General features: G+C 32.4%; 1 protein-coding gene across 1 annotated transcript; it reads right to left on the bottom strand.

Annotated features, from left to right (window-relative positions):
• Positions 1–177: 177 nt before the first annotated feature.
• LOC138326816 (uncharacterized) lies at positions 178–12,577 on the bottom strand. The gene is made up of 6 exons (XM_069272818.1): positions 12,297–12,577; positions 10,482–10,696; positions 9,494–9,589; positions 3,612–3,940; positions 2,849–2,945; positions 178–1,524 (listed from the first exon to the last, which is right to left on the bottom strand). Exons 1-4 carry the CDS (start codon positions 12,408–12,410, stop codon positions 3,871–3,873), a joined length of 495 nt encoding a protein of 164 aa, XP_069128919.1. The 5' UTR covers positions 12,411–12,577; the 3' UTR covers positions 178–1,524; positions 2,849–2,945; positions 3,612–3,870.
• Between the last annotated feature and the right edge of the window lie 949 nt (positions 12,578–13,526).

The raw sequence follows: 13,526 nt of genomic DNA, 5'->3' as shown, positions 1-13,526 counted from the left end.
GAACAGCGAATTATGACGCTTCACGTAATGCAGAATTATTCATCCGCGACGACAAAAAAGTTCAATATTTTAGTGTAAAATAAACAGGACAAACAAAGTAAATTTCAGAGATAATTTTATTTAATCAGATCAGAACTTTAAATATATATTCAATTTTGCTTAAAGTTAATATATAGCGTAATAACATAAAAAATTTGTACACGGCCACATGTGTGAACTCGGTGACCGTTATTGTGCAGCGAGGCGAAGCTGACGCACGCTTACACACTTGAGTTTACCTAAGTTGTCAAAACACCAATTTTCAAGTAGCTCAATGTGTTTGAGATGTCGTCTGACTTGACGATATTACACCCTTGGGAGCCATGTGATTATATAATCTACGCTTAGCCTCGCCTCGCTGCACAATAACGGTCACCGAGTTCACACATGTGGCCGTGAACAAATACTTTGTTATTACGCTATATATGGACTTTTAGCAAAATTAAATGCCTATTTAAAGTTCTGATCTGATTAAATAAAATTATCTCTGAAATTAACTTTGTTTGTCATGTTTATTTTACACTAAAATATTGGACTTTTTTGTCGTCGCGGATGAATTATTCTACCTTACGTGAAGCGTCATCATTCGCTGTTCAATTGAGTAAGCTCCTCCCACTTTTGACCGACTTTGACCAAGGGCATTAACGGCCATCTGAAAATCTTGGCAACAGTCATATAGGAAATAAATGATAACAGATATCGTGGCCACCTTGGATTTTGGATTGACACACTTTGGGGGCCCATTTCACAATAATTTCAGGCAAGTTTCAGCTAATTTCACTGGTAAAACTTGAGAAGAAGTTTAAAATGTGTTTTCAAGATGGCAGCTGTGACGGCCATCTTGAATTTCAGATTGACCCAAAAAATAACAACACTAATTGGTCGGGACCATGTAAAGATTAACTTCCAGGCAAATTTTAGCTCAATCCCACTGGTGGAACTTGAGAAGAAGTTCAAAATGTGAAATGTTTACGGACAGCGGACGACAACAGACAAAACATAATGGCTATAAAAATAATGGCTACAAAATCAATATTATAAAACAAAGTCCCCACATTCAAAAACCATATATAAAAGCAACCTGCAACAAAACAATCATAGGTATCACTAAATGCTTACAACAAATCAATCTATGACACTAATTAATTCTCTTCCATGTACATATCAACTAATCATACATATGGACCTATATGATGTTCATAATATGTGTATTTTCACAACTTCAAAAGTTACATATTTCAAGTTACAATTATTTTATTTATCACTAATATCAAAGATGTATACTTGTAGTAACTTTATTGCAATGAGATTTAATGATCACTAATTACTCAGCTTGTCATTGAATATACCTTGGCATTGGCAATCCACTTCTTTTCAAACCAGCTTTGAAAAGTGATATCGTCCTTATACACACTGCTGTTTCGAAGTTCTTCCAAACATGCTTCATATGAGGTAATCTCCATCGAACGAGCAATAGCACGCAATCTGTTGGAAGCAGAACAATACTACTACAAATAGAGAAACTTTTCCCTTTAACTCTTACCAAATTTTCCTACATAAAAAGCAATTTCAATACTTCATGAATGCATAACTGACTTCCCATATGGAGCTGGATTAATGTCATTCACTGCATCGATTTTGATACAACAAATGGATGAAATACAATAAATTCTTGATTATATTCACATCTTATGGTGATTGATACATCATTTTGTGATGTGATTTTTCAATATATCTTGAAAATTGGACTTTACCCATATATGTTGCTTTGCCAAACAGGCGAGAATACCTAATATCTAAGACTTTCTTTGTGTGAATCAATACATTTTTTAATCTTTCTGAATTTTTCAAACATTCCTATAATAATTTCAGTTTTTGTCCACATGAAAGCTGCACTGAATCGTAAGTTGCACTCCTGACTTTTGTTGAAATGCTGCAAATTTTATTATAAAACTTAATATAAAATGTATAGTATCATTTTCCCTATGTTTCTTCTTATTCATATTAATTTATGTATATATACACTGTTTTTTTTTTATTTCATTATGTTAAAATTAAACAAGCATAACTTTACAACATGTATAAAAACATTCTTGAAAAATATTAACTAAAATTTGTTTTTTTTTTGCACCTTATTCACTTCAATTCTTACTTTCATCTCATTTTAAGGTATGACTGGATCTTGTAACTTTTCGGTAATGTTACATAGCGAATATTATTTAATTGTTATGTTACCTCTTTCCCATGCCCACATTATTCAATCCATGTGAATATTTTTTTAAAATTGGTGGTTTTGTGGAAAATATGTGGAGTTTTAAAACAGATAATTTCCGATCGCTAGCATATACTTTAACCTCATATTGAAGCTCATGAATGTTAACTTTTTATAATAATTTCTTGCCAATAGCATGTATAACTCAACCACGTTTTGTTGAGACTGTATTATAATAAGATGAAATAATGGGCAACCAAATAAGTGAAAACAAGTGATGTTCATTGTCAGTCATTATTTATTTGGACAAATATCCTAAATATTTTTCTCAATATTCATAAGACAAAGAACACCATATGGATTCTGAAATGAAATTAATTGTTGTTCCATTTTTGTGAAAAGCATGTGAAATTTACAGTCATATAATTATGTAACATGTGGAATTAACAGTCATATAATTATGTAACATGTGAAATTAACAGTCACATAATTATGTAACATGTGGAATTAACAGTCATATAATTATGTAACTTTTCTTCATGCGTTAAATACTTTTGTATATGGATATATATCATTTTCACAGAAAAAGACACTTACTGCTTCATTACAGATTCCTTATCTGCTATTTTATTGGCTGTCAACCACCGCTGCCAGGCTTGGTCACGATGAAAATTACATAATAATACTTGAGCACCTGTAAAATACCTAACATGTAACTTAATTTGTCACAATAACGACATATTACGTAATTATCAATTTCTTTTTCCAAATCATACTAAGATCATATTTCATTTTATCGATCATATTTCATTTGCTATAAATTACATTCCCTACTTAACTTCTTTATTGACATTAAACTAACAGATTTGATAATTTTCAACAGCTTGATTATTTTCATCAGCTTGATTATTTTCACTTGTAAACTTATGAGCATTGCTGTATACAAGAAAAAAAATCACTGAGGGCCTGCATTGCGCACCTAGTATGTTCAGTCAAGCAATGTTATAACCATAGAGATGAAGAGTTATTTACTCAAGAATTTTAAAAACTTATACAAACTCTTCTCCCCTTGCAAACAAGGATGTTCTTTGCCAAATTTTATGATATTCCTTCATGCATATAGCTATGACTTATTAAAGTCACAATGTAAAGGAAACTTTGACGGACAATGGAATGAATGACCACTGGACACACAATAGATGCCGCACAATATGATATGAGCTCAATGGCATGTCATGTCTAGTAAGCTTAAAAGAATTCCACACTAGTATTACCCGGAATATGATGAAAACTATGTTTTTAACATAAACACTTGGGAAAAAACATTAACATTAACTTCAAGTCATCCAATAACTTCTACCTTTGAATGTGGACTCCAAAGCTCCTACTTCCCTCAAATCGAAATCGCACATGAAGTAGTGAGCATTCCAGTTTGGATTCCAACTCTTGAGCATTTCCAACCCTTCTCGGACAGAACTCATTGTGTCTTGACTGATGAAGAATGTTCCAACTATCAAATATCCACTATTGGAGGCAATACACAAATTGTACATTGGCATGCTGTACCTCGTTGTTCCATACGTTGCATCCATCAGCACAATCTCACCTCCGTACCGCCTCTACATCTGCCTTTGGAACTCTGTTTGTATAACGAGTAGTAAGGGCTCAATAGTGTCATCACTTGAGGATCTGAAATGTTAATACATTTGTATTTAATACATTTACTGTAACTAAAACTCTGCAATACCTGCAGACTGCTATGGAATAACAATAAAACAGTAAAATGAGACAATCTGCTATTACTTAAGAGCCATGGCCGGTATGATATTACTTTCTGTTATAGTATGTGTGAATAAGGTTATCTGAATAACCAATTTCATTGTATTTGATTTATATTGAACAATGTAGGACACATTAGCAGATGTTTTGGAGTTCTTGTTAAATAATCAAACCTCTATGAACATTATACATGCCTATTTTTAATAAACCTAATTGCTTTCATATTAAACATTCATAAACCAATTGTGGATGAGTTTATTACAGTACAATTATTGGGAGCTCTCACTCAGAATATTTATTTGGAAAAATTCAATCAACCACACTTTGCTTGATTTTTAGCAAGATTAATTGGGCATTTACCACCCAATAATTAAGATCTTATTCTGTTATTGGTAACTAGTAGGTCACAATAAGTATAATTTTCTTTATTCATTTCGGAATATCATTACTTACATAATATATACTAATAATAATACTGTTAGAGGTATCTTCATGATTCCAACTGTTCCGAAATCAGAATGATTTTTTTAGTGTTCCAGCAAAGTTAATGTATTTTATTTTTCTTATTTTTTGAGAAAATCAACTTTTTATGTCGATGCAAAAATTCACTTGGAAGGTCTTTATCACTACGGTGTTGATTCCGGTTGAAAACAAGCGTTCTGACGCCCTTCGAATTTGCGAATTCAAACTCAACAAAAGTAGCAGAATAAGATCAATAAACCAGATATTTTCAGCACTAAATATCGAGATTAATCAGGCATAAAACTCGATACCAGGTAATAAGAACTTCCTGTAACAGTTGCGATATGAAAATATTGCGATGTGAGTAAATAAATGATTAATTTCTTTATTTTGATTACCATTTCTAAATTTGACGATTTGATCCCGAACATTCCAATGACGTCACTTTTTAGTCCTCTATGAGCCCGGGTGATTCGACCTTGCAAGCTGACGTTTTGAAGGATTGAATAAGCACTCATTTGCGGTATTATGGTGGCAATTTGCACTCATATACAGCTGAACATAGTTTAAAATAATAGTGTTACTTTATCTTGGAACATTTCATTATTTAAACGTCACTTTGACAAAAAGAAACAGTAGGCGTACATATATATGTACGTAGGCTACAATGTAAATCTTACAGCGTTTGTGGATACAAGGCTTCGTTTAGTAGATGAATTTCATGAAATATTGCACAAAAAACATCATTAACATGCTTCTGACACATATAATTAATGAGTTGAATTGAATATGTTTGACATTGTGTGTAAAAAATCTATTTTGGTCTTTCGCCGTCCAAAACCGATGAAACCGCGGTACCACTGGGTTGCGAGCAGCTATCGTGATTTTTTCGTGTTTATTTTTTCTTATTAATTGAAAAAGCGATCTTTGACTATCTCTGAGTCCAAAAGGTTTCGGCTATAGCATTCATTTTTTTTTTATATTTGAGTTGAATGCATCAAATCGGATCTGTTCCCGACATCGACTGTGCATTGTATTATGGCAAGCCGTTTTGATATTTAATACATACTAGCTTAAGTTAAAAAGTTATTTAGCTTAAGTTAAAAAGATTTTAGCTTAAGCTAAAAAGATTTCAACTTAAGTTAAAAAGATTTCAACTTAAGTTCAAAAAACTTACATAATCAAAGTTTTTTTTTTACTTAAGTTGAAATCTTTTTAGCTTAAGCTGAAATCTTTTAAGCTTAAGCTAAAATCTTTTAAGCTTAAGCTAAAATCTTTTTAACTTAAGTTAAATAACGTGAGAATGCAAAATACTCTTTTCTAACTTAAGTTGAAAAGATAGTTGCACTATGATAATGCAAAAAGAATTAGAGTTAGATTTCTCATTTTTGCATAACATTTATTTTAACCTAAGTGTAAAAACATATCGATCGCACTTCCATCGAAATTGTGATCATGCAAAAAATGTGAAGTCAACCGTGAAATCGCCTTTGGACTAGTCCAATATACTCATTCAATGAAAACACTCCATACATAACAGCCAATCACAGTCGCCGTTTCGAAACTGCTTTGCATGCGATGACAACTGCCTAACAAGATGGCGGCTCCCAATATTTATATGCCGAATACCAATTGCACGTTGCATTTTTCTGTTAATTGATAAGTCAAATGTTCATTTAGCACATTCTCCTGTTGCTCATCTAAAAAATTGCATTTGTTCAAAAGTCATATTAGACCAGCTACAATTAATTACTGAAAGTTAAGAACTTAAGTAGAAAAGTTTTTTAACGTAAGTTGAAAAGATTTTAACTTAAGCTGAAAAGTTTTTTAACTTAAGTAGAAACGTTTTTAACTTAAGCTGAAAAGATTTTAACTTAAGCTGAAAAGTTTTTTTTAACTTAAGTAGAAACGTTTTTTAACTTAAGCTGAAAAGATTTTAACTTAAGCTGAAAAGTTTTTTAACTTAAGCTGAAAAGTTTTTTTTAACTTAAGTAGAAACGTTTTTTAACTTAAGCTGAAAAGATTTTAACTTAAGCTGAAAAGTTTTTTAACTTAAGCTGAAAAGTTTTTTTAACTTAAGTAGAACTTTTTTTACTTAAGCTGAAAAGATTTTAACTTAAGCTGAAAAGTTTTTTAACTTAAGCTGAAAAGTTTTTTTAACTTAAGTAGAAAAGTTTTTTAACTTAAGCTGAAAAGTTTTTTCAACTTAAGCAGAAAAGTTTTTTAACTTAAGCTGAAAAGTTTTTTTAACTTAAGTAGAAAAGTTTTTTAACTTAAGCTGAAAAGTTTTTTCAACTTAAGCAGAAAAGTTTTTTAACTTCAGCTGAAAAGTTTTTTTAACTTAAGTAGAAAAGTTTTTTAACTTAAGCTGAAAAGATTTTAACTTAAGCTGAAAAGGTTTTTTTTAACTTAAGTAGAAAAGTTTTTTTTTAACTTAAGTAGAAAAGTTTTATTAACTTAAGCTGAAAAGTTTTATTAACTTAAGCTGAAAAGTTTATTTAACTTAAGCTGAAAAGTTTATTTAACTTAAGCTGAAAAATTTGTTTTACTTAAGCTGAAAAGATTATTTAATATATACCAGGATTTTTTAACGAAAAATCATTTCTAAGGCATTATTCAAATCCAGCACCTTTATTTTCTTACTAGCATGGTGGATATATAAGGTGAACATAATGGAAGGCGCCATATTTACAATGTCTTCTAGGCAGAAAACATATCTTGTTGGGGTTACCTTGAAGTAGTTGATTTGATACCGTTCAAATATTTATCTGAATTGCTGATAGTACGTCGTCGGCCATTTTGTTTTATGGCTGTTCAAGCTCGTCGGGAACACGTACAAACGGACTAGCCTAACCCATTATAAATATAAGGGGATGGCAGGTGGAATATTGGAAATACGATATACTTATCTACAACCGGATTTTTTTTAGCTGAAGTTGAATAAGGTTTATTTGCATTATCACTTTTTTCAGCTTAAGTCAAAAAGATTTCAACTTAAGTCAAAAAGATTTTTTTTGACTTAAGTGAAAAAAAGTGATAATGCATAAAACTTTTTTGAACTTAAGTTGAAATCTTTTTAGCTTAAGCTAAAATCTTTTTAACTTAAGCTAAATAACTTTTTAACTTAAGCTATTATGTATTAAATATCAAAACGGCTTGCATTAGGCCTACCTGTACCTGCAGTTATCGTGATTTTTCATGCAACTTAGTAGAATTTTACGATGCATACGCAGTAGAAAGATATAATCTAAAAAAGATTGTATTGTACAATTTCTCAATGCATAATATAACTTTGATATTCCATGGTATAAAATAAAAACTGTCGTTTTCTCCGTATCAACGTAACACGAGCGTGTGATTCGTCTCGGCGAAATCTAACTCATTCCTCTCAGGGGGTGTCTTCAACGACGTTCGAGCATATCAGAAAAAAATCAACAAAATAACAAACAAAGATTATCGTATACCAGGTATATTAAAGAACAACAAAAAACTTTGTGATTTGTGATCAATGTGTTATTATCCTTTTTTCACTTTTCTTCATGCTGAAACAACAGCTACATGCACATTACATTTACGATTTTTTATTTTTCCTATAAGGAAATACTCTATCATACGACAATGTTATCTTCTTCTTATAAAAAAAAATCACTGTATATAAAAAAGCAGAAATCTGGTTTAGTGTTAACGTGCAGATCTTCTGATCTTTCGATTCTCACCACCGGCGGCAATTTTTTTTTTCGTTTTTTTTTTTTAATATATCATGCAAACATGCCTATTCAACACAATATGTGGCGAGGGCTACATGTACATGTAGCTCTATTACTACAGAATAAATAATAATATATCTGAGGATTTACATCGGATATATACATGGTCAGTATCTTACAGTAGCTAGGCCAAGGACGTGTCCTTGAATAGGCCTGTTAGTTTTGTTTTGGTGTTGACACGGAAAGACGAGATGACTCCTGTCTCCTGGACATTAAAACAAATCATTTATTTCAATTAGGCAAATAATAATTTGAAAATTCCATATACCGCCCGCAAGGAGACGTCCTAGGCCTATCGCTACCCACAATACACTTGATCATGCTCTTATACATATGTATTATGTAACTTTTCATCGATAATTTGATCCAGATATATCTGTCTTCGACAGATGTATTTGGAATTATGAATATGTGGAAGGAACGTATGTACAAGATAAAAACAACCCATCTCAACTGCTATTCCGGGACCGTGAAATGTAATATTGGTCACCTCAGCCCAAGCACAGGGGCACGCAAATTATTCATTATGTAAAATAATTCCTATGTACGTCATGTCCACATGACTGAAAATTATATATCATGTAAATATCGGTTAGCTTGTAACTGTATAATTCTAATAAAATGTCGAGGAATGAGAGAATAAGAGGCTAGGAGGTCCTGTATCTCTCACCTGGTTTGTTATGTCAAGTAATATGCTGTGTACAAGATCATTCTCAATGATTTAAAAATTCAAGCCAAATTTGGTTGCAATTCATGCCCTGAACTTGGCGGAGGATGGGGGAGGTTAAAATCCATGAATAACTCTATAACTATCAGTAGGTTCAAAGGATTTACCTCTATTTCCCTTATTGGTTCCCATGGCTCTTGGACCAGTAGGTCAGAGCCAAAATTTATACAAACCCTGTTACCCTTCCCCCAAGGATGCTTCTGGTTGGACAGAAGACAAATAATGATAGACGATGGGTGCCGTGCCATGATATAATCACACCAGTACTTTGGGCCAGCTGAGCTTAAAGCACTCTCTCAAATATGATTTTGATAAATAGCGATAATTTACCCTTGGGAAACAAAATGTTTGAAAAAACCTGCAAGCCTAAGCTGGTTAAATAACATCTTTACTGTGATTTCCTATAAGTTGTTTATAAACAGACAATAGCCCTATGTGGGAACCTTATTATTATACAATGGTTCTTTAAACAACAGTAAATTAAAAAAAAAACCCGATTATACTCACGCTGGTCTAAAGAAATATCTGTCTTGTGGATGAAGGCTCTTCAATTCTTCCACCAATTTCACAACATCCATCTGATCTTCTTCCGAAGACTCCATACTATTAAATAAATGTTGTTATAGTTAGTAAATATCCTTTAATTTTTATTAATAATAAGAACACTGAAATGTATATTAACAATTATGTTGCCTAACAATACAAACTCCTTTTTTGCCTATTTCTTAGTTACATCTTTGATAATAAGGTATCAATTCTGTCATCAGAATATTGTGAGGGAACCTCCCCTGCAAACTCCAACCATAGTCAACATACATTGAACTAGGTCAACCAAGGTTAAAGCAAGGTTGAACCTGCTATGGAGGGTTTTTGTTCCATCATGTTGACCAAGGTCAATCTAGGTTGTCCATGGTTCCAGCTAGCTTAAACTTTGGTTTTACCTAGCTTTAACCTTGGTTTGACCTAGGTTTAAACATCATACACCTAGGTTTGACATTGGTTTCACCTAGGTTTGACGTTGGTTTCACCTAGGTTTGATGTTGGTTTCACCTAGGTCAAATCTTGATTCTACCTAGGTCAACCATTGTTAAAACTCACCTTTGTCAACTTAGGTCAAACCCCTGGTCAACCTTGGTGTTCCATTTACATGACATTTGTACCAAAAATTTTGAAACATTGGTTTAACCATGGTTGACCTATATTATTTTAACCTTGATCGACCATGGTTAAACCTAGGTTAACCTTGGTCAACCTAAGCACAGTTCGCACAGCATTTCATATAACTCAAATGAATCATATTATATTCATCTTAATTAGAGCCCCTCACCCCCTCCTATCCTACAGCCACCCCTCTCCTACAACCACCCCTCTCATCTTCTTATGAAGGAGTTGAAATTATATGAATGCACTGCATACCATCGATTAAATAATTTATTTTACAATCATATGGCACTTAAAATATTGGTATTGTATCTCATATTAGTTAATAACCAACCTTCCCCCAACCACAGTGTGATAAATATGGTTCCTGATATCCTTGGATGTTGGGTAGAATCTCCTGTTTGTTTCTGGTATACCAGGAGCCAAATGTTCCTGCACATACTGGGCCAGCAACAGCTTTATACTGGTCACTTTCCTATGACCCTCCTCTGCCAACTCTTTAATTTTTCTAATGATGTCTCCATCTAATGGTTGACAGTATCCAGCATTCTGCAATAGATATGTTAAGATGAAAACCATAATACTATATAGGTTTTAAATGCAATCTGGAGAACAGAAATCACCTTGAGTTCAATATCAGATCCAAACAAGCAAATTCGTGGAATTTCCATCCCCCGCTTTCAGGACATATTGTAGGTAAACATTATTCAGGTTAGATTTAACCTTGGTTGAAACATGCGGTGGCAATCAAACTTGGCCAAGCCCTTAAAGCATTTGACCTTGTTAAAGTTTGAAGAAAATCAGTTAATATTTGTAAGAGTTATTGCAGGGAGATGGCAGAAATTTACTTTTTTTCTTCCCATGGCATCCATATAGCCCATAGATGCCATAGGTAGATAGTTTGATATTTAAATATCCGATGCTTCGAGATTGAATTTTTCTGTTTTTCAGACATATCTGGATAACCTATGAACCTTCGCTCTCTTATTTTCTTTTGAAAATGTTAAGCCTCTAGAGAAAACGAATTCATATATTTCAATTTCTAATGCATTTCTTAAATAAAATAACATTATTACCTATAGCTACTTAGTCCTACTGTTGCACGTGGTACTACGGTATATTTCTAATTTGCTATATATATTTGTAACTAAGAGTGGTGACTTTGGCCGTTTCCATATAAACAAATAATTACAATGTAATTATAATTGGATAGCTTGCATGTATCTTACCCATATAATCCCTATAGGGTTGTATTCCAAAACACTAGATTATATTTTAGCTGCCACACCCAGATTTTTCCACAAGGGATCTATTGACGGTACTTTCAAATAAATAACTTCTTGGAAACTACTCATTTGATAGTGCTCACACTTTAAATGGTTCATCTATATCATTCTGTATTGGGATATTTGATTCATTGCAGAACTAGTAATGAATGAGACAGGAATGATACAACTGTGTGTTCATCAAGTACATAAGAAGGAAGAGTTAAGTGTCTGTTATGACACAAGTGCCTGGTGACCAGATAGGCTATTTATACAATCTGGGGCTTTGATTAATTTTACAGTAGGCAAAATTCATATAAAATATCTTATTATTGGTTATTTTTCAAAGTTATATAAGTCGTAATTTTCAAACTCATCATTCAAAAAAAACTTTTAATATGTTATTCACCCTGAAAAGTTACAAATATTTTGACAATCATAATACTTACTATGCATAGGTTTCAATGTTACAAAGTCAAATACAACTTCAAAATGATTTTGACAGTATTTACATCTACAATTCACTGACATGGGTACTCAGAGACAAACCAAGAAGAAGGTTGTGATTGACCATTTCAATCCACATTTGTACAGTGATATTCGGTGCATATTATTCTGTGTTGTTGAAAATGCTTATACAGCATCTTGCATTTTTGCCTGTTACTTTGAATGATTTTCACAGCTTATTCATCAGACCTTGTGGTCTTTAATAACTGACTGAAGAAAAAACTGACAATTGTCAGTATTTCCAACCTGTTATGGCACATATACCCAGTAACTAAAAAATATAAAGAAACAGAGGAAAAAATTTAATCTCTAGAGACATACAGAAAATACAACATCAAGTCAATGCATGAAGATAGATTATACATATATTACTTTACCTCTCCAATAGCATGATTCTTATGCTCCTCATTGGAGGCAATGGTGGCATAAATTACCAACTGCCTTATGGTGGTGTCAGAGAAGCTCCTCTTTAATGTTGAGGACAATGCCATCTTAGCCTTCTTTGTTGAAGGACCATTGATCTGTACAATTCAAAATCAACAACTCACATCATGAAAGTCCTACTAAAACCGTGCACATCTTATCATCCAAAATAACATAATTGCACAATAGTATTAACATGTTTTGTAATTACCACAACTCAAGCAAACCTGTTAAGATTTGGCATAAGTAATCTTAGACTGTGCTTTGTTGTACATACCTCTATGTTGCCAAATCCAACACTTTAAAGAGTGTCCATAGCAGGTACATGGAATGCTTGTTTGACTAGATTCAACTTCACAACAGCTTTTTGAAACTGATAATCATATGGCGATTATAAATAATATCCGGCAAATATGGAATTGATGGAGGCGTGCTAATTATTGACACTAATGTTCCTATTCAATTCATTTGAAAAATATTGAGAATACTGTCTGAAAAATGTTCTATTCAAAATTTTTCATGTAATGTTCTATTCAGAATTTTTCATGTATTACAACAAATCCCAATATTTTGTCCCAAATGTTGTGGTTGAATACTTTTTCTCAAAACTTGTCTTCCTATCATCATAAGTGTTACTATAAATATCTAATAGGAGTATTTATATTGATTCAGACTTTTTCCTATTCGCCATATTTCTATGATATAAGGTAAAGAAAGGACTTGAGGTTTATGCTTTTCTAAACTTGAATCCAGTTATACAAATGCTATTTGTACCTGCTACATGTACATACACTAGTAAACATAACAGCATAGTTATTTGTTGACAGTAATGTGTACCTTACCCTGTAGGCTTGTTATAATGATATATGCATAGATTGTTTGCATCTACTGATTTCTTTTAATATCACACAAGAATTTGACAATCGACAGAGTAACAAATACCTTATTCTACATATTACAAGGTGTCTTCAGATTCACTGCGACATACAAGTAGTCCGGAGGTGGATAAAACGACAGTGATAGGAGGTGGATAAAAACGACAGTGATAGGTATCAAGGATGAAAAAACAAACAATCCATTTAGTGTAAAATATATATTGATGTATGTATCATTTAATTGTTATAGAATTTTTTGTCAGTGATTTATAATATCCCCTACACTCATTAAATTTTCAATTACCCTAA

The sequence above is a fragment of the Argopecten irradians genome, chromosome 7 (genome assembly GCF_041381155.1).
Source record: "Argopecten irradians isolate NY chromosome 7, Ai_NY, whole genome shotgun sequence".
Classification (NCBI taxonomy): domain Eukaryota; kingdom Metazoa; phylum Mollusca; class Bivalvia; order Pectinida; family Pectinidae; genus Argopecten; species Argopecten irradians.
This window is presented reverse-complemented; position numbering and strand designations above follow the sequence as displayed.

Coding starts and splice junctions, on each gene's coding strand:
- LOC138326816 (XM_069272818.1), bottom strand. CDS start 12,410: ATGGCATTGTCCTCAACATTAAAGAGGAGCTTCTCTGACACCACCATA. Junction 10,697..12,296: donor AGAATCATGCTATTGGAGAG/GTAAAGTAATAT, acceptor TATCTATTGCAG/AATGCTGGATACTGTCAACC. Junction 3,941..9,493: donor AGATATTTCTTTAGACCAGC/GTGAGTATAATC, acceptor TTAACATTTCAG/ATCCTCAAGTGATGACACTA.